This window comes from Protopterus annectens, chromosome 1.part2 (genome assembly GCF_019279795.1).
Source record: "Protopterus annectens isolate FY-2018-M chromosome 1.part2, PAN1.0, whole genome shotgun sequence".
NCBI classification, from domain to species: domain Eukaryota; kingdom Metazoa; phylum Chordata; order Ceratodontiformes; family Protopteridae; genus Protopterus; species Protopterus annectens.
In genome coordinates, this window is record NC_056727.1 from 527692845 (window position 1) to 527715398 (window position 22554).

The window sequence follows — 22554 nt, forward strand, 5'->3', positions numbered from 1 at the left end:
GGGATGTGGGAGGAAACTGGAGCACCCAGAGGAAACCCATGCGACCACAGGGAGGACATGCAGACTCCACACAGAAGGCACCCCAGCTGAGAATTGAACCGGAGAACCTCTTGCTGTGAGGTGGCAATGCCAACCGCTGCACCACCGCGGCCGCCCACAATAAGAACTTAAAGTTTAGTGATAATTATGTCACCACACAATTAAACTCTGCCTAAATGTGCTATTATCACTAAAAACAGCTTTAAACATGTTCAGAATTCTTTTCCAACTGAAAGAAGTTAAGAATTTCCAGTACACAAAGTACAGACACCAGAGCTACCAACGTGTAAAACTAGTGTTAAAAATGAGCTCTACAGACTTTAACCACATTAAGCTTTCATAAAATAATGTTTAACAGCAATTTAACCTATATTTTCTAGATAGAGATCATGAAACCGGTGCAAGACAGTTAAATAACTTAATCTGTGGTAAAATCACAATCAGATGTTAAAAACACACAGCAGATTCAAACATATAGTAAATAATGTATATATCACAAAACACTCCACCGGATCCACGACTGGTAAAATTTAATAGTGTAGACACAAAGATACATAAATGTTAAAAACAGGTATTTGGAAAATTAGACTCTATTCATGCATTTAATGATGCAGTAGATAACAATGGAGATAACTACAGTCCAGGTATTACACTCACATATGATGGACAAGTTGGTCTGGTTAGAAAGGTTATAGAAAAAGAATGGTTGAATTTTGCCAAGATATCAGATTTGGATTATATTTTTGATAAAGAAATAAATTACACATACCATAAAGGTAAAAATATTAAGAATTTGTTAGAGATGGGCTCTCAAATAGGAAGAAGTGAAGGACACTCTAGGAATAGCAAAAAAGGTTTATTTAAATGTGGTAGTTGCAATTACTGTTCCCATTTGTTAACAGGAGCCTCAATATATTTAAAATATCGTAACAAGAAACTATACTTGAATTCTTTTGTGAATTGTAACACCAAAGGAATTATACATTTAGCGATTTGTAAAATATGTGAGTCATTTTACATAGGGAAGAGTGAGAGAAAACTCAAACAGGTTATACAAACACCTCTATGATATACAAATGAGACATGAAAATAATGCCCTATATAAGCGTACCTGGTATGTAAGGGAGATGAATTTGGATTCTTTGTTCTAGAGACCGTAGCTATTGACCCGAGAGGTGGACCATGGGAAACAAGGGTTGAATACAGAGAGCTGTATTGGCAAGTAGTATTGGAAGCATGTAAAAAACCTGGTTTAAATGATATGATCTCTATTATGCCTGTATTAAAGCTTAGATCTGCTAAGTTATAGATGGGGTTTGAATTGTTTGAATACATCTTACAAAGGAATGTAAAAGAACTTTTATTTGATAAAATGGTTTTATATAAAAAGTTTTATAAAAGGTTTTAGAGAGAGAAAAGTTTTTCATATAAAAAAGTTTTTATAATTGTCCACTAGATGGTGATATTCATTTATAAGTTTTTTACTATGTATATTTAACTAAAGTAAGGTATACAACTCAAATGGTATAAAATAAATGTATAAATTTGTTATATATAAGTGGATTTATATGGTTTATACATGTATGTACTTGATATTTATTTGATATACATCAATTCATTTATAGACGTTGCCCATTCGATTCTCAGTTAGAGCGTCTAATGTGTGGCGACATGCGTGAATGGACGTTCCTTCGTTAAAGGTTGTGCATTAGGCCCGGCAAGCCAGCACGTCAAAATCTACTGCCAATCATTAGCGGACCAGAGTTCCGCTGTGGCGACCCCTAACCGGGAAAAGCCGAAAGAAACAAACAAACAAATGCACATTGCACTTTATATCAGCATCAAGTGGGATTGTGACAGGGAAGTTTGAAGGTTGCAGTAATTTGTTTTAATTAATTAGGAACTATGAGTCATTGTAAGCTTTCATTGGGTGGGGTTAACTGTGAAATAATATTTAAATGAAGGTGGTGGTGTGTTTAGCTTATCTGATGAAGTTGGTGATGAAAACATACCTGTTTTTAACGTTTATGTATCTTTGTGTCTGCACTATTAAATTTTACCAGTTGTGGATCCGGTGGAGTGTTTTCCTAGCACTTCATTCCTGTTTTTCGGTAAATAATGTATACATGCTGAAAAAATCCAAGTTATGCAATATTTTGCTGTCAAATAAAAGAGTATAACAGTAAAGACAGGCTAAGATTAATTTGCAGTTCTGACTGCACAAGATAGCCCAGAGAGTCTAACAGCATACATACACACTGCACTTCTGAGCGAAATACTGAAAGTGTCCTCAGAAACAGTAAAACAAGCATTTTTCAAAGATAGAAACCAAGTACGTATTGCTACAAGCAAAATTCCAACAGGAATTGCTATAAACACTGACAGAAATAAAATAGTAAAATAAACATTTTTAAATAAACATAAAAATAGAACAAGAATAATAAATTTAATAAAATGTGAGGAAGGGAGTCCACAAATGGGGCTTATCTGAACAGTAAGCCTGACAAATCAGCACTGGATCCTGTGAAGGAGTCAGAGGAGTTTCTTCTTTGGAGGGCAGGAAAGGACTGAACACTCATTTCCTGTAACAGCATAAGGATTTCCTCTCAGGATATGTTCAACCAATCAGCTGTCGCAAAAAAAGAGGGAGAGAAGGGTAGAGTCTGATCTTTTGAAAGCTGGCCAGTACTGGGTTACCTTGACAGATAACACAAAAATGCCAATGAGGCAGTAAGAGTGATGAACATCAACAGATATGTAAAAAACACAACAATTAACTCCTCCCCCAAAAAAGCTAGATCAAAGTGGTAGGTTTTAAGACCTAAGTACCTGTTGTACCACAATAAATATTATAATTCTTATTAAATGGGGCACACCTATAACAACAAAACAATTCTGCTCCATCCAAGAGAGTCTGAAGGATAGAAATCAAGCATAATCCACTATGTATGTGCTTATTCAGCTCTAATACAATACTGCTGTTTTAAAATGACACACATACTTGAAGTACGTAACAGTTCTATGATTCTGTGGCATATCCGTCACACAGTTTGACAATATATGATGAAGTTGGATTATTTCATAAATCTTTATTCTCAATTCCTTTTCAAACAGTACGATATCTACATCTCTAGTTTCAACTTCAGACCAGGGGCTGCAGTATAGTGAAATGTACCCCTCCAAACCAAGCCTTGTGTATCAATGAAGTCAGCTTCACCTTCTAACCTGCAACAGAAGATATCATGTTATTAAACAGATAAAATATCACCTCCTAATAATTTATTTAATAGTATGGTAAATGGCTTAATGGCTTTTAATAACTGTAAACCGAGTGCAGGGTACCAATGTAAATAAAACTTTTTAAATGCAACAATGATTATATAGGTAGTACAAGATACAAAGGAACAATGCACAGTGAAACAAAGCAGCAGTACACAGTAATAAACAGCAAGCACTGAAGGACTCACTTCCAAAAGATCCAGGAGAAATGAACAATACACCAAATAAAATTAGAATACTAAATTAGTAATCATTCAACTGAACTAGACAGTTATTTACTTGCTAGGAATAAGATTCAGATTCATTACACTTTATTAAATCACCCGCAACACTCATTAGCTGGCAATAAAAGGTGGCCTTTAATCTAAAACCTAAACCCTGGATAGTCACTGAGCCCCTTATATCAAGAGAAGAGCAATCCATAATGTATTCCTATGATAGAGAAATCTCTAAAACCCCAGCATTTCTAGCTCTACCTCCCATCCCCATCTGCTGAAGGCTTAGAGTAAGAGTGAGCAATGAAGCTACCAAATCAAATAAAGAATGGAGATTCTTACCAGTGAAGGTTTACATGTCACAGAAGGAAAATAATCATGCTAAGTACATTGAAGAGGAGTGTCTCCAACACTCTGACTTCTCTGAGAAGTAGTTACAAAACCCTTTCCAAGGTGACAGCACAATACCCCTTGTAATAATAAGATGAAATAAACTGCATATCTTTTGGAGTAAGATGCAGAGGTTAAAACATCCTACGTAAAGGCTCTGTATCCATTGGAAACCCTCAATAATGGTTCAACTGTTATACCTTTGCCCAATGCCATTCTTAGCTTGGGAAAGAAACAAAGATTGGATGAAACTGTAAAAGATTTAAATATGTTTCTAGCAAACTCACGCAATGCAATAATTAAAAAGAAGGAACATAACAACCCAGATGCCTTTGTATTCAAATTCCTCTAAATTCAGATTGTAAAGGAATACCCAGCTGGTCCATATACAGTCCAGTCAAAAGAAGTGTCCTTGAGCCCATGGCTGCTAGTTTACACAACGTGGCTTTAGTTTTTGTGAAATTGAACTGTACATCTCCTTCAAACCATTGGCATCTTCCTGTAACATCCAGTTAAACACAACAACCAAACCTCACGGGAGAAGGAAATAGAGAGGGATCAGGGTGAACACGTAGTTCACATGATTCTCTGAGGCACTGGCACTTCTGTATGCTAATTTGGCTTTCCCTTCAAGATTCTCCTCAAAGTTACTGCTTCTATAAGGTAACTGGCTTTTCAACAAAATACAGTTATCTAGGTACTAAAACAAAATTCTGAGACTTACATTTAAATACAAATCCCAAGTAACTGCTGTTTCAATTAAAATGTCGCTATCCAGGTAATAAAACAAAATTCTGCAGCTTACATTTAAGGGAATGTTTTAATTAGGGTAGCCACTAATCAGTTTTTAGCTGCACCCTCATCAGACAAAACACAGTGCACTTCTTGTTGTTGAGTAGTCTGCGACATTTTGTGATATGTTCTGTACCTTTTAAATCAAGAGTTGAAGCTTGCAGTTGTTTAGCTGCCGTCTCCCAATTTATAGAAGTGCATGGTGATGTTCAACAACATATTAGCAGGATCACAGAGGTTTGTGCTTCATTTAGGTTAGTGATACTTCAGTAAAACATGATGCTTAATATCATACGATGGCCACATAATGATTAGATCATTAACAGACTGATTATTAGGGGATCTTATCAAGTTGATAAATACTATAATCATTACCTGGACGATCTGAATTATTTAAATATCATGCTTTATTAGTCTCTTGATATGAATGGAGCACACAGCCACATGATCCTGTTAAGTCCTTCTGTTGTGGAAGATGCATTGGTAAACAAAAGCAAGCTGTGGAAATGGTACAGCCTCCTCAGAAAACAGCTAATGGTTAGAATTTAGTTTTAAATCATTCAGGTTGTGAATTTGAAAGACTTCAAAAACAGGGTATAACATTCACTCCTACTGCTGTGCTAAACTGTGGAAAAGAGGCAGAGGAAAAGTACATTTGTCGTCATTTGGACACCTTTGATAAAACATACTAATACAAAGAGTGAAATCCAAAATACATCACTGCTGACTTTCTTTCTTTCTTTGATATTACAAAGAATTTGGTGTAAAAACCCTTCCACTGCTTGAGGAACGTTACGTGACAAATTGCTTGTTTTACTAATAACTCATGGACCCCTGCTGCTTCAAAATGAGGCTTAGTAAGCCAATTAGTGATGTAGTTTAATTCCCATAAAGAAGAAGGGTTCTTTAAAGGCAGAAGAAATGCAGAATATGTAAACCTCCCTTCAGGAACTGCTTCAGAAGTCTATGCTGAGCCACAATTCTACTTTCTAAAAGATCAAAATGTGCTAAGATGGCAAGTATGTGCACTTGGGTCTAAATTATATCATTACCAAAGTTAAAAAGTTGTGAGTTTGTTTATTCTCCAGTTAACCACATCATATGTACTCAGTGAGTACAAGAAAGAGGACATAATCCTGGATAGAATGCCAGTCCATCACAAGATGAAAGTATACCTACACTTACTCACACATGGTAGCACAGTTAAAGGCAACGTGAAGGATTTTCAGTTCAACTAAGGCATGTCTTTGGGAATGGGATCTGGACGGAAACAGAAGCACTCAGGAAAAAAAAAAAAACTTAAATGAACACATGAAGGACATGCAGACTCTACACAGAAGGTACCCCAGCTGAGAAAGGGAACAAAGAGCCAAACATTGTGAGGCAGTAACATTAACTATTGTGCCTCTGTGCTGCCCCATAGGTGAGCTTGCAAGAACTAAATGCAAAATGACCAAAGGAAGGGGAATACTCTGCAAGATAAGGACCCTCTTTTAATTAGAACAAGTTTATCTGGTACACTGCTTTCAGAAAGTCTCCATTCCATTACATCTTAGAACTCCACTGAAAGGTCTAACAGAAACAATAGAACTGAGGAAGCAATTAGGCCCAGTGTTGGAGATGACCTTCACTTCAGCCTAAGGAAGGAATCTCTTACTTGTATTGCGATGGTCTTCTAAACTACTATGGGTCTAAAAGCTTAAAATCATGTACAGTTAGGTAGGAAATTTATCATAAAAGTAAATGTTAAGACAGATCACTGTTGTATTATTCATCACCAATAGGTTTTATTTGCCAAGATAGCCATATGTCTAGCCAGTCTATAAAACTCAGGCTTCTCCCTCATGCACTTTATATCTGCTCAGCACAAACTGACATGTTGGTACAACAGTCACACCAAAATCGCATTGCTTTCTTGCCCCTTAAGTAGGTGGCTGAAGCTATACTTCTAAATAAAGTCTTAGGATAAAATTCATGAGAGGATGGTACATAAATAGGTAAGAATACTCTAGCCCAACCAAAAAAGGAGCACACTATGGGATAAAGGTAAGTTATATGTCATGCAACAATGACTTACTTAAAAATCTACTGCTATGGTAAGTTCCCTTCACAACTGCATTCTGTTCTTAATAAGATCACTGTTGCAAAATTGATTAATAAAGGAATGATTGCCAAAGCTCAAGAAGAGAGGGTGGACGGAGCTGAACCAAAGCCCAGAATTGCCTGTAGATCAGCACTAGTGAATTCAGTCCTGGTTGTAAAGAAATCAGTTTGTAATGTTTACTAAAATTGTGAAGAAAGTATGAGGTAACTGATTTCAAAATGGACCCAGAGTACACCCCTTTCCAAAATGCCCCAGGGGTACCAATGTCCCTAGTTGAGTAAGCCTTTTTTTTTGCCAGAGGTGCTATTTGGTATCCTATGTGGAAGAATCGCAGAAATGAATGAAAACAGAGAGCCATCAGGAAATAGTCTGCATAGGAAAGTACAATTGTGCATAAAAGTACATGTTCTAAAAGATGACTGCTGTAGTAGCCCAAGCTATTAGGGATATATCCGGCCAAGAAAAACCCTAGTAGATTAGGCTACTTGCAACAGTGATCTAATGTTAAACACCTGACTGTCCCTTTTTTCATCATAAGATAAAAAACACTGATTTGTTTTACTAAAATATGTAGTTCTATTCAATTAAAGCCTCAGCTGTCTGTTTACCTCAAGTCAGTGAAGAATCATTTTCAAATATTTTTCTGGATTAGGATAGAAGGTAGGGAGCTAGATAGTTTGGCTAATTGAGAGACCACTTTAAACATAAAGGAAGGGCTGTTTCTAAGACTCACCCTGTCCTTGTAGAATATCAAGGAAGGCTGAATAGACATACATTTATCCTTGACCTGTGGGTTAGGTTCTGAACATCAGAACTGACTCAGCCATTACAACAGCCCACGAGGACCAAAAACTCTTGATCTTAAGTCCTACCCAGAATGCTCCTCTCCCAAATACTTCAGATCAAGTTTGCATACAGAAATGTAGCTCCCATTGTATTTCATGTAGAAGTAATAGACTGTAGGTTTCCATTACACCACAAGGTGAAGCTCCTTTTCAGGTATATAAAAGACAATTCTGAAAGTGAAAGAGGATTCTGGAAGACTAGCTGAAGGAGGGAAGAATGAAAGACGTAGCTGAAGGGAAAAAGGGCCTTGCAGCATGACTGGATTTTCTTTTCTAGTGTTTAGGGACAGGGAAGTGAAGTAGTAGATTGTGTCTGTCTCTTGCTGAAATCCTAGATATGGTATTTTGTGGAATCAGGAAAGAAGTCTGAAACCAGTAGTTCCATGCCTGCTAGGATTCAGCAAGAAAAGGAGTTCCCTTGGGCCTAGTACCAAGAAGCCATTGATGATTACCAGAGTTCTGGTAGGTGATTTTCTACAGCGCCTAGTCACTAGGATATTCTCGATAGAGTATTAAGAGGCTCTGGCCATCATTTTATATTTTTATAAGATTGCGGAGCCCCCCCTTTAATGCTTTGTGGATTACAAATAATTGGATCCATATGAGCTCCAACTTGGGCCCCATCATGCCGGCAGCAAGACTGTAAGTAGTCAATGGCCAATGAACAAGGTATAATAGACTGTTTCATAGTTGGTCTGTTTAGAATTGATCAAGGGGTAGAGGATGTTAGTACAGCTCAATGATATTGCATTCTCTCATATTTGTATTGTGGCACTATAAATCTTTATTGTTCAATGATAATGCATTTTTCCATGTTAGTACTGCTGCCTTAAAGAATCTTTACTGCTCAATGACATTGCATTTTCTCATATTTGTATTGTTGCATTATAAATCCTCATTGTTCAATGACATTGCATTTTGGTTGTGTTACTACTGCTGTCTTCAAGAATTTTGCTGCTCAATGACATTGCATTTTCCCATATCTGTATTGTTGTATTATGACTCTTTTATTGCTTAATGACATTGCATTTTTTCCGTGTTTGCATTGCTGCATTATAAAGCTTTATTGCTCATTGATATTGCTTTCTTTGTGCATGTTTGAATGTCAAGACGTTCTGCTGTTGAGTTCTGGGGAAGAGGGTGAACGTATGTTTTTATTGCATGCATATCTCACCTTGCTTTATTGCTAACTGGTGCACTGTTGAAATAATTTGTTTATAGTTATGCTATTGCATTTTTAAACTAGATGTGTCATCTAGAATAAAATCTGTCCCTCTTGCCTCCTTAGTGTGTCGGGCCTATAGGGGTGTCACCAGAGTCAGGTAGGAAGGAACCCGTATCTCTTCAGCTACACTTGCGGGTGCGCTACATTTGGGAGCTTGTCCAGGATTGCCTGTACTGCCTTGGACTCCACCCTATTCCCCTGTGTGTGCAGAAAGCAAATCCAGCAGAAACATGAACCCAGAAGCTGCAGTTTCACTGCCCATAAATACTATAGGGCCTAAAGTTTTGAATGCTTTGGGAAGTATTGTAGAAAAATGCTTAAAGCCTACACAGCCATTCACTAGGTTTGGCTACCGCAAATTGCATTTTTTTTATGGCAAACAACCCACACCTCAGGGAGAGGAAGATTTTGAATCTTGGATGGATCAGGCCTCACAAGCCCTAGAGGAGTGGGATATCCCAGAATCTCAGAAGAAGCAGTGAATAGCTGAAAGTCTAAAGGGATTAGCTGCAGATACCATACGCAACCTAAGGATGGGTAAGAAAGATTGCACGGCCAAGGATTATTTAGGAGTACTGCAGGATGTGGTTGGAAGGACCGAGAGAGCTGCTGATCTGCTGTATCAGTTTGAACACACATACCAAGAAGTTGGTGAGAAACTATCTGATTACATTAAACGATTAGATAAAATGCTCCACCAGACCATCCTAAAGAAGGAGGTGGATCTGAAAGTAGCTGACCAAGTACAGATCAGACACATTTTACAGGGAGCTCAAGCTATGGACCCCATTGTGTGGAAAATGAGGATGAGAAATAGGGAAGAGACTCTAACTTATTCTCAGTTGGTAAAAGAGGTGAGGGAAGAGGAAGCCCTGCTGGAAGCCAAATCTCGGTGTTCAACAGCAACTAAAACAGTGAGCGAACACCAGCAGGAGCCTATAGCCGTGCTCACTACTCAAACAGGAGTCATGGCCCAGAGTGTCTGCAATGTAGAAATGTCACAGTTGCAGATGCAGGTGTCTTCCCTGACCGATGCCATAGCTCGTCATGAAGACAGTTGCAGAATTGCAGAAAGCCGTGGTAACTTTAGCTGAAGGGAGGAATACATCAGCTAGAACCTCCATGAAAGGACTCAGGGAAGAACTGAATCAGCTAATGCTCAGAGTTCCTACTGGATTTTGTTTTCACTGTGGAGATACAGGGCATATAAAGCAAAAGTGTCCTAATGCAGAGAACTTGAAAAGAGTGAACAAACTATTATTGGCTAGTGCAATGCAATGCAGGGAAACTTCAAAGGGCCTCAGTGAAGGAGCCAGCTGAGTGCCCAGTTACAAAGAGCTCCATAAAATCTAACATCAAAAGACAGCATCCTGGATCTCCTTTCCATACTAACCCTTGTAATAGGGGAGAGAAACTACCTACTATGCATACTTGTAGTTCATCTGAGGTGAACAACCAAATTGGAAAGCCATCTCAGCCAAAATCTCAGCATCTGAGACCAAAAAGCATTACTAAGCAAGAGTCTTGTCCATTAAAGTGGTGAGGTCAACCAGTGGTACCTCAACCACATGCTGACTGCCGTACAGCTGAACAACACCGGAAACAGAAACTACCCAAGGGCCTACTGGGACCGTCCTCTGTTGTGTCAGTAAAAATAGAAGGAGTGTATAATAAAGCACTGTTGGATACTGGTGCACAAATCACCATTCTATACAGAGACTTCTACCAAAAATACTTAAAGCATTTGCCACTTGAAAAGTTAGAAGATTTGGAGATCTAGGGGCTAAGTGACACAAAGTTCCCTTATGATGGTTATGTCTCACTCAAGTTAGAATTTTCCACTTCAGTTGTTGGGTTAACAGTAGTTTTTGAAACACTCACTGTTGTGTGCCCCAGGCCAAAAGGAAAGGATTCAGCATCTATTTTAGTGGGGACAAATACTGACCTCATCAGAAGAATGCTAATGCCTCAGTTGACCCAGGAACACCCAACACTACATCCTCTCCTGAGACCAGTTTTCTGTGCCCTTCAAAGGGAGAAGGAGAGTAAGAAAGATGAAATTGGTCATGTGTGGACCCTGTCTGGGAAAGAGCATATAATTCATCCTGGTCAGGTCACCTGCTTGAGAGCCGAAGTGAGGGTGTGTGGACAAACAGTTTCCTCTCATCTCATTATGGAAATGGATCCAGAAAGTGACTTGCCACTGGGGCTGGAACTAGTCCCAGATGTTTGGCTTCCGGACAAGTTAAAGCATCCTTATGACACTTTGCCTGTGGGGTTGAAAAATAAAGAAAGTACTCCCATTGTCCTGCATTCACAAGTGCGTTTGGGAAATGTTTATGCTGCCACTCCCTTACCTGCTTCTGTGTTGACAATGAATGAGAGCAGAGCCAATGAGTTGAAGCTGGAAGATATTGAGATAGGAGGTGGTCTCTTGCCCCCTGAGTGGCTAACCAGAGTTAAAGAGCTACTAATGAAAAAGAAAAATTGTTTTTCTACTAGTGAACTAGATGTGGGCTGTGCAAATAGTGCAGAACACCAAATAAGAGTAAAAGAGGACCAGCCCTTTAGGGAATGTTCCAGAAGAGTAGCTCCAGGAGACCTGGAGAACTTAAGACAAAATTTGGAAGAACTAAAAGCCGCAGGAATAATTTGAGTCAAAAAGTCAATACGCCTCTCCCATTGTCTTTGTCAGGAAAAAGAATGGGTCAATTTGCATGTGTGTTGATTATCGTACTCTGAATCAGCGAACCATTCCAGACCAGTACACAACTCCCCAGATTGAAGATGCTTTAAATTGCCTGGTGGGCAGTAAGTGGTTCAGTGTGCTAGACTTAAGGAGTGGATACTATCAAATCCCTACACACCCAGAAGATAAAGAGAATGCTGCTTTCATCACTCCTTTGGGATTTTTTGAGTTTTATCGCTTACCTCAAGGTTTATCAAATGCACTGTCAACTTTCCAGAGAATCATGGAAAGAACAGTTGGAGACATGCATCTCCTGGAAGTCTTAGTCTACCTGGATGACATCGTTGTCTTTGGGAGGACCATAAAGGAACATGAAGAAAGATTGATGAAGGTATTGGACAGGATTGAGAAGGAAGGCCTGAAGTTGTCACTGGAAAAATGCAAGTTCTTCCAACCTTCAGTGACCTATGTGGGACTTGTAGTGTCTGCAAATGGAATATCAACAGATCTCAGCAAAGTTGAAACAGTGACATCTTGGCCCATACCTAAAACTATCACAGATTTGCGATCTTTCCTGGGGTTCTGCAGTTACTATAGAAGGTTTGTGGAAGGATTTTCAAAGAAAGCAAGGCCCCTCAACTATTTACTCCAAAATGATGAGAAAGCAGATGAAACAGATGAAGATATCCTTGTGAAAAAGCCTAAGGGACTGAGAGGTTCTAAAGAACTCATCAAGAGTCGTTGGGCTCCTGAGTGCGAAGAGTCATTTGAACAGCTTAGGTATTGCTTCACACATGCCCCTATGCTGGCATATGCTGACTCAACAAAGCCATACACTTTACATGTAGATGCTAGCAGGGATGGCTTAGGAGGAGTCCTTTACCAGGAGTATGACAAGAATCTGAGACCTGTGGCTTTTATCAGTTGGAGTTTATTCTTCACAGAAAGAAACTACCCTGCACACAATTTGGAATTCCTTGCCTTAAAGAGGGTGGTAGTGGACAAGCTGCATGACTATCTCTACGGGGCTGAATTTGAAGTGCAGACTGACAACAATCCTCTGACATACATCCAGTCCACTGTAAAGCTAGATGCTATTGGCCACATATGGATAGAAACTCTATGCAACTATAATTTTAATTTGAAATACTGCCCAGGACATGAAAATGGAGATGCTGATGGTCTGTCCAGAAGACCTCAGTGAGATTTCCACCCTGACAATGAATGGGTGCAAATTCCAGTGCCAGGGCTGAGAGCTATGTGTCAGATTGCAGCCTGTTATCAACACACTGAATGTTGGGCCTGTCTGCAGCAAGCATACCCCAAGCTTACTGTAGTCTGGTCACTTTGCAGGCTTCATCGCTACCAGCTTTGAGTATCAGTGACCTCAGGAGATATCAAAGAGAGGACCCCTTAGGTCAGCTGGTGGTAGCTGCTTTAGAGAAGAAACAAGTTAATATGCTTCGGATGGATATTCATCAACTGGCAAGACTTTTGGCCAAAGAATGGGACAGACTCCAGATACAGAATGGACTAGTGTATAGGAGATCTCCTAGTGCACTCGGCAGTGAAAAATGGCAATTGTTGCTTCCTCAGAAGTACAGAGAAGTAGTATTCTGGTCATTGCATGATGAACATGGTCATTTTGGTTATGACAGAACTATAGGTCGGGTATGAGACAGGTTCTACTGCCATGCATGAAGCAAGATGTTGAGGATTATTGTCATACTTGTCTTTGTTACATTCAAAGAAAGACTCTGCTGACCAGAGCTGCCTCATTGAGTCAAATGGAAAGTAGTGGACCCATGGAACTGGTCTGTATAGATTTTCTGTGCATTGAACCGGATGAAGGCATGATCAGTAATGTGCTGGTGGTGACAAACCACTATACCAGGTATGCTCCATTTCCCACTCACGATCAGAAAGCTATTACAGTGGCGAAACTACTAGTTGAGAAGTTCTTTGTACACTATGGCCTGCCAAAAAGGATACACTCTGATCAAGGATGTGATTTTGAGAGGAAGCTTGTCCATGAACTACTCACTCTGTTGGGAGTCCAAAAAAGCCACACCACTCCTTATCATCCTCAAGGGGATCCTCAGCCTGAGCGTTTCAACAGAACTTTACTAGACATGTTGGGGACACTATCTGCTGAGAAGAAGAGTCAATGGAGTAGACGTAGCCACAGTGGTGCATTGTTATAACAGTACTAAAAATTATGCTGCAGGATTCTCGCCTTACTTCCTAATGTTTGGAAGAGAAGCTTGTCTTCCTGTTGACATCACCTTTGGAGTCACAGCTGATGGTACACCAGTGCAATCTCACAGCAGTTATGAAGACAGACTCAAGAAGAACCTCAGACAGGCTTATGAGCTTGCTGAAAAATCAACAGGACAAAAACATCAGCGAAACAAGGCTCACTATAACAAAAAATTAAAGATGCATGATTAGCAGCCAGGGGAAAGAGTTCTTTTGAGAAATTTGGGACTACAAGGAAAGCATAAACTAGCTGACCACTGGGGATCTGAGATTTACATAATTTGTTCTCAGCTACCTAATATCCCTGTCTACCAAGTTTGCCCTGAGGGGAAAGAAGGACCCATTAAAACCTTGCACCGAAACAACTTAATGCCTTTGGCAAAATCAGTGAGACTCATGAATCCAGAACCCAGAATGGCTCAGCGGAAGCCTAACTCAAGGCAATCCAGAAGTCTAAGGCAGAGAGGAACTATCCTCTTCAATAGTCAAGAGCCTATGCTTCCTCCTGCTGAAGGAGAGGAGGACAGTGATGATGACTGGGGTTTCAGTGTTTTTTTATGAGGATGTTCAAGACCCCATGGGCTGTAATCTCAAGGCAAATGCACCGGAATTTGTTCCTTGTCATTTTGAGCAGCCCAGACCTAACAATAGACTAAGTAATGCTTCTGTGCCTCTTGCAGAACCTGATACTGATGGAGGCCCTGCTATGCAAACTTCAGAAAATAGTGCTGGGGATAGCCATACCATTATGGAAAACAAAAGTGAAGTTATACAAGAGATCTTAGAAGTAGACAATATGCCTACTGAAGAACTAGACATTGAATGTAATGTGAGTGACAAACCTTCTGAGCAAAATTCCTTAGCTGTCGCTTCCGAACCAAAATGGCAGAGATTGATTCGGCCCCCACAGAGACTTACCTATAACAGTTTGGGACATAATACACAGGAACTTGTGACCACAGCTCATCGGAGCATCTACGCTCATAATCCCTATGTCTTCTACTCCAGTGGTGACACGCCATCCCAAGTTAAGCATAAGGCTGATTACCCTTGGTGGAATGTACCTTTTGAATGCAAAAATATTGTTCAGTTGATGGTGCATTAGTGTTTATAAATATTTTCTGCTACTCTACCTTTGACTTGGGGGGACCCAAGATTTTCAAGTGGGGGGAGAGTGTAGCTCCCACTGTATTTCATGTAGAAGTAATAGACTGTAGTTTCCATTACACCACAAGGTGGAGCTCCTTTTCAGGTATATAAAAGACAATTTAGAAAGTGAAAGAGGATTCCGGAAGACTAGCTGAAGGAGGGAAGACTGAAACACATAGCTGAAGGGAAAAAGGGATTTGTAGCATGACTGGATTTTCTTTTCTAGTGTTTTGGGACAGGGAAGTGAAGTAGCAGATTGTGTCTGTCTCTTGCTGAAATCCTGGATATGGTACTTTGTGGAATCAGGAGAGAAGTCTGAAACCAGTAGTTTCACACCTACTATGATTCAGCAAGAAAAGGAGTACCCTTGGGCCTAGTACCAAGAAGCCATAGATGATTACCAGAGTTCTGGTAGGTGATTTTCTACTTTTCTCAACTGAGGAACCACGGCGCCTGGTCACTAGGATATTCTTGACGGAGTGGTGAGAGGCTCTGGATATCATTTTATATTTTTATAAGACTGTGGTCCCCCCTTTAATGCTTTGTGGATTACAAATAACTGGATCCATATGAGCTCCAACTTGGGCGCCATCATGCCGGCAGCAAGACTGTAATTAGTCACCGGCCAGTGAACAAGGTATAATAGAATGTTTCATAGTTGGTCTGTTTAGAATTAATCAAGGGGATAGAGGGTGTTAGTACTGCTGAATGACATTGCATTCTCTTATATTTGTATTGTGGCACTACAAATCTTTATTGTTTAATGATAATGCATTTTTCCATGTTAGTACTGCTGCCTTAAAACATCTTTACTGCTCAATGACATTGCATTTTCTCATATTTGTACTGTTGCATTATAAATCCTCATTGTTGAATGACATTGCATTTTGCTCATGTTAGTACTGCTGTCTTCAAGAATTTTGCTGCTCAATGACATTGCATTTCTCATATCTGTATTGTTGTATCATGACTCTTTTATTGCTTAATGACATTGCATTTTTTTCCATGTTTGTATTGCTGCATTATAAAGCTTTACTGCTCATTGATATTGCTTTCTTTGTGCATGTTTGAATGTCAAGACTTTCTTCTGTTGAGTTCTGGGGAAGAGGGTGAGTGTATGTTTTTATTCCATGCATATCTCACCTTGCTTTATTGCGAACTGGTGCACTGTTTAAATAATTTGTTTATGATTGTGCTATTGCCTTTTTAAACTAGATGTGTCACCTAAAATAAAATTTGTCCCTCCTGCCACCTTGGTGTGTCAGGCCTATAGGGGTGTCACCAGAGTCAGGTAGGAAGGAACCCATATCTCTTTAGCTACACCTGCAGGTGCACTACAGAAAAGTCAGAAATTATCTTCCTAATAGAACCTTTAGTGAGACCATATCTAGAGTCATGGGTGAAAAATTGACACATAGGACCATAAATCATTACACCAAGGGGTTTGAAAGGAAGGGGGATGGAGGGTGGGGAGTCGAGGATAAATGAAGATGGACAACACAGATGGAACATTATGGTAAGTACATAAGTTCTTTATCTGATGTTGTCAATCTTTATTTATTCCTTGACTTGTGGGACAGAATCACGGCTACCTTAGATCCTGGGAGGACTCATGGAAGGATATTCCTGAGTGCCACAGAACCAAATGATGCTCTTCTCCTAGAGACCAAATCCAATTTGTAATGAGTAATAAAGGTATGAGGGGTAACCCATGTTGCTGCCTCACAGATCTCATCCATGGAAGCATTATATTGGAACACTGCTGAATTAGCGACTGCTCTGGTAAAGTGTGCCTTAACAGGTCCAGGTAATTCAACTTTCATCTTGTTATATATAAAGGAAATACAATCTTTTAGCCATCTAGATAAAGTGACTTTGGTAACTGGCTTGCCCATTTTAGTACTCGCAAAGGAAATAAACAGCGGATCGGACTTCCTTATGTCTTTTGTTCTATGAAGATAGAATCTTAGTTGTCTATGAACATCTAGTAAATGCAACCAGCACTCTCCCTTGTTTGAGTAATTGGGGAAAAATACTGGTAGACTTGATTGCCTGATTGATATTCTTTTCTGACACCACCTTTGCCAAAAATGAAGGATTAGTTCCCTGTCTTTGTGAAATATCAAATAAGGTGGTTTACAAGATAAAGCTTGAATTTCAGAAATCTGTCTGTCAGAAGTTATAGCTACCAAAAGTATAGTTTTCCAAGACAAGAATTCCAAATCACAGTCAGCAGCAGGCTCAAAAGGGGAATGAACTATTGTTTGTAATAGTAAGTTTAAATCCCAAGGTGTACGTGGACCCTTATATGGCAGTTTTAGCCTCAAGGTCCCTTTTAAAAATGCTTTGCAAAGGCTATGAGAAATAACATTCTTTAAACCCATTATGAAAATTTGAGAAAGCTCCAACCCTAATGGTAGAGGAAGAGGCTCCTTCTTCAAAAAGTAAAGCTAAGAATTCTAAGACTTTATCAATAGGAGCACAGAAAGGATCAATGTTATTTTCACGAGCCCAGAAGGTAAACCTCTTCAATTTACTTCTGTAGAGTTTTCTGGTGGAAGGCTTATGGGAGACGAGAAGAATTCTATGAACTGGTGAAGAGAGTTCATTATGCCTGTCAGTCAATGGAACTGGAGAAGCCAAGCTGTGAGCTTGAGGTTTTGAAGGATTGGGTGAACTAATCCCACTGGATGGAATAGGAGATCTGGAGCTGGGTAGAGAGTCCACAGTCATTGAATCAGATAACGCCAGAGGAAGGGGAACCAAATCTGTCCAGGCCAGAAAGGACCAATGAGGATTACTTTGATCTTCAACCTGATCACTTTCTTTAGAAATTGAGGAAATAATGGGAAGGGTGAAAGGCTTACAGGAGTCCAGCGGGCCAACTGTGCAGGACAGGATCACTCAGGGGCTCCCCTTGAGGGGGAATGAGGGCAAACTAGCTGCTGCACTTGGTGTTCAGGGGCAATGCAAAAAGGTCACAGCAAGGCTAGCACCAGTGACGAAAGATCTTTTTCTCCACTCTGGGATTGAGAGACCACACATGAAGCAGAAGAAATCATCTGCATAGTTTCTCTGCTATCACACTGAATCTCCATGGGATATGATTTGCTATCAGAAAGCAGTTGGAAGAGAATGCCCACCGCCAGACTCTGACTGCTTCTCGACAAAGGGGGTATGACTTGCTTCCTCCCTGTTTGTTGATGTACCAAACTACCAACATGTTATGTATTTGAATTGCAATCATTCCTAGAGGGACAGAAGTTTGAAAGGACTGCAACACTAAAAACTCTGTCTTCAGCTCTAGAACACTGATATGCAAGCTGGCCTCTATTGGGAACTAAGTGCCCTGGACTGTCTTGCCCAGATAATGCTCCCCCACTCCATCTGGGAGTCATCCGTGGTCACTATGGCTTGGGGCTGACATGGGACAAAGGGGCGGCCCAAGAGAATTTCCTTTGATTGGATCCACCAAGCTAGGTCTTCCTTGCAATGGTTGGTAATTAAAATCTGATGTGACATTGACTGATACAGAATAGACCACTGGGATGCTAGAAGCCATTTCATTATTCTCATGCGATATCTTGCCAGGGGGACTAATGTGATGGTCGCCGCCATTGAACCTAGAGCTTGTAGAATGAGTCGTGTGGGTACAGTTCTGCTTCTGATAATTATTTCCACTTCACTTTGGATCTTTTGCAATCTCAGATAAGGTAAAGAGGCTATGCAAGTATTGGTACTGCTCCTATAAATTCAATATTTTGAGTTAGTGTTAGATGTGATTTCTTGTAATTTACTGTAATCTCCAGGTTGGAACAGGTCTGGAGAATGTAGTATCTTGCTTGTTCTAGAAGATGCCTGTTGAGAGAGGTAATGAGCCAGTTGTCTATGTATGGAAACACCCAGAATCCCTGCAGTCTGAAGTGAGCTGCTACTACCGCCATGCACTTGGTAAACTCCCTGGGGGCTGTGGTGAGATGTTTGGCCATTTTGATGTGGTAATACACATCCTGGAGACCTACAGAGCGCATCCAACTGTCTTTCCTTAGAAATAGAAGGACAGACTGAACTGTGATCATCCAGAATTTTGTTTGTCGAACCGATTTGTTCAAAACACTTAGATCCAAAATTGGTCTCCAGTTCCCTGTCTTTTTTGGCACTAAAAAGAATCTTGAGTAAATTTTGGACTCTATCTGGTCTGGCGGGACCTCCTGGGTGGAACATCAGGGATTTTCTTGCAACTATGGGAAGGTAGAAGGAAGGGTAAGGAGTAGCTGCTGGTTATAATCCTCTGCAGCCAAACATCAGGGCTAATCTGAAGCCAAGTGTGTTGGTGCAGGGATGTGTCCTCTGACTGCCTCCAGAGGAAGGCAATCAGGCCTCCTTTCATGAGTGCTGGTAGGGCTTGAGAGGAAAGGTTTGCCTGGAGCCCAGGTATTGTGGGCCATCTCTGCCATGTGGAGGGCGTCTTCCACTAAAGCTTGCCCATCTGCCCCTGGAAGAGCTGTCCTGGAAAGGCCCTTGGGACTTTCTGAATCACATTTTCCCACTCCTCTGGCTCCTCGAAAAGGACCTTTGAGGAGTAGAAAAATGTACACCCACTGTAGAAAGTGTCTTTCCATCCTTTTCACATCTGGTTAACATTACTCAGACTTTAAGGCCAAAAACAGATGATCTGTCAAATGGGGTACTGATGAATGAAGACTTGAATGGCACCACAAATTTGCACAAGCACATCCAGGCATATTTCCTTATGGCTACGCTGGATTCCGCTGCTCTAGTCATCCCTTCACCTGCATGTGCTATGAGTCTCATGAAAGAATTGGAGATGGACTCTAGGGTGGCCAACTGAGAAACAACCTTGTCTTGGACTTCTTCAGATATGGCTCCTGCCAGGGTATCTGGTAACTCCTTAATCAGATCGTTCTGGAGTCTGCTGAAGTACGCCATAAAGTTCAAAGACTGCAAACAAAGGTCAGTGAAGTGTACATCCACTTTCCAAACCTATCCTTTTCCCAAGACTCTCTATTGGGGGGATGGATAGTGGAACTTTCCTCTGCCAGTTCCTTTTTTGTGGCTGATGCTACAACCATGGCATCTACTGTTAAACCCTTTGCCCAAAACGAATGGTCTACTGGTGCAATTAATATTTTGTCTAGTCTTTTGTGAATAGGTTCTATGGGGTCAGGAGCCTTCCACACCCACTGCAAGATCAACGTAATGAGGTCGTCAGCAGGCAGAGTAACCCAAGAGGTAGATGGTAGAGCACTAAAGGCCTACAGGTACACTGATTCCTCCAAAGAGGGCTTTTGGAATGTCCGGCTACCCTTCTGTTTAAGGATTTCAAGGATGTCTCCAAAGGAGACATCTTCTGGGGGCGACTGTGGGGGACCCTCCCCCTTCATAAAAATTAGTGTCCTCTGTGATGAACCTCCTCAGTGGGATGATCTGGGGAGGTATCAGAAGAGGACAATACCTGAACAGGTGTTTCTTGAGGCTTTGGCGCTTGCTGTCAAAGTGTTGAGATTGGAGGAAGCTCTGGACGAGAAGAAGGATCTGGAAACTGCTCCAATGGAGAAGGAGCCAACCTGGATGCCCATGGTGGACAGGGCCCTCTCATTGGCCTGGAAGGCAGGCCCCCCAAAAAGGGAAGGTCCCCATGCAAAAGTAGCTGCCCCTGAAGCCGAAGCTGGGGTAGAGCTAATATGTGCTGAAGCCCTGAGGTGCAGAGATGGCTCTGAAAACACCAGTCAAGTCCCACCCCTTGGAACAGACAGCATAGCTATGACCCTGAGAGGTCTCAGGATCTGACAGAACCGAAGAACGCAGGGTAAAAACCAGTACCAGAAATGCAGATCTCGTTGGAACCGAAACAGTCAGAACCAGGACACTTAGAGCTGGAATCTCCAGGGCCTCAGAGGATATTAAAGGAGGAAGAGTTGGAGGAGTCACAGAAATAGGGGTTCTGGCACCCAAAGGGCCTGGAACTGAGGACACATCCGCCAGTCCCCTCTCCTCGAAGAGCTGATTCACCAACCTCAACACATACATTTCTGATTTCTGTCAGGCTCTTGGTGGAAGGAATTGACTGGGTAGAGGGGGATTTTGGTCTTTCCAAAAAGGGACTGGGTAACTGACCAGCAAAGGAATCTATAGATTGAGAGTACCTGGTCCTAGGTCTTTCCATAAATAAAAATTCAGTATATTCAGTAAGAACTGAAGATATAGGTACCGAAGATGAACATGCTACCAAGGCTGATGGTTCCATGGACTGATCGAACATCTGTGCCGATAACTTCGGCACTGAAGAAGAAGTCACTTTTGGTGCCAAGCTCAGCACTGGAATATCCTTAGCAGAGACTGTCAGTTCTGCAGAGGCAGAGGAAAATGAAGTTCAAATTTTTGGTTGTTGGTGCCGAGGGGGAGGCTGTCACCAAACGACTCCTCTTTTTTGGTTTATCTACCTTGGATGAAGAGAGTGATGAAGAAGGAGATGAAACATCTGTCTTACTTTTGCCTCAAAAAAACAGATAAGGCCTCCTGAAAGGAAGATTTAATTATCCCCTTTAAAGCAATTTATTCTTCCTTTCTACCAGGGCCCAGTGACTAAAGGCATGACAGATCGAACAATCCACTTTCAAATGCACTGGGCCTATGCAATAGACATATAGAGATTGCCCATCAAAGTTGGGCATTTTATGGCCACACTCTTGACATTTTTTTGAAACTGGAGGTGCCTTTGTCTTTGTCAGCTATAATCTATCAAGAAAAGACCAAACAGAGCCTGGAATAAACCAATAGAAAAAGGCAAGAGAGAGCAAGAGAGAAGAATAGGCTACCAACAATGGCAGAATAGAGTGCCAAAGGTACAGAAGACTACCAGCAGTGGTAAACAGACTACAATGAGTGTAGAAAAAGCAAGAAATGACAGAACAACTTTGCTACCTTCTTTTTTTTTAACTAGAAGAAGAGAGGAAAGAAATATGGACTACCAACAATGGTAGTGGGAAATACATCGAAGTGTAAAGTGAAGGATGAAGAGTAGATGAAAAGATTAACTTATAGAAATGAGTAGGAAAATACAAATATATATATATATATATATATGTATATATATATATATATATATATATATATATATATGTATATATATATATATATATATATATATATATATATATGGGACCCTATTGTTTGATCGAATTTACATTTGGTCGAAAGGCACTTCAGGCAGCTCATTTCACTGAAAGCTCACTTCACTTAAAACTCATTTGGTCAAAACTCATTTTGTCGAAAGTGACATATGGCCCTTGCCCCACTGTAGTGCAACCCTGGACTGAGAATATAAAGTAAGGGGGGGTGGGGGCACAGCCCCCCACATTAGGTGGTGTGGGTGGCGTAGCCCCCCCCCCCCCACCTATTTTAAATGTTCTAAACTCTGGATATGGAAATTGATGACTTCAATGAAAATCTATTATAATACAATTTATACATAAACTATGTGGGGGGCTAAGCCCCCCCATTACTTTATATTCTCACTCCAGGGTCGCACTACAGTGGGGCAGGGG

General features: G+C 40.7%; 1 protein-coding gene across 1 annotated transcript in view; it reads right to left on the bottom strand.

Annotated features, from left to right (window-relative positions):
* Window positions 1-3108: 3108 nt before the first annotated feature.
* The window catches only part of MORN2 (MORN repeat containing 2), a 265224-nt gene continuing 245778 nt past the window's right edge, over window positions 3109-22554 (bottom strand). The window contains exon 5 of the mRNA XM_044057453.1: window positions 3109-3264. Within this exon, the coding sequence (XP_043913388.1) occupies window positions 3162-3264 (103 nt within the window). The 3' untranslated portion in view covers window positions 3109-3161. The remainder of the gene's footprint in view (window positions 3265-22554) is intronic.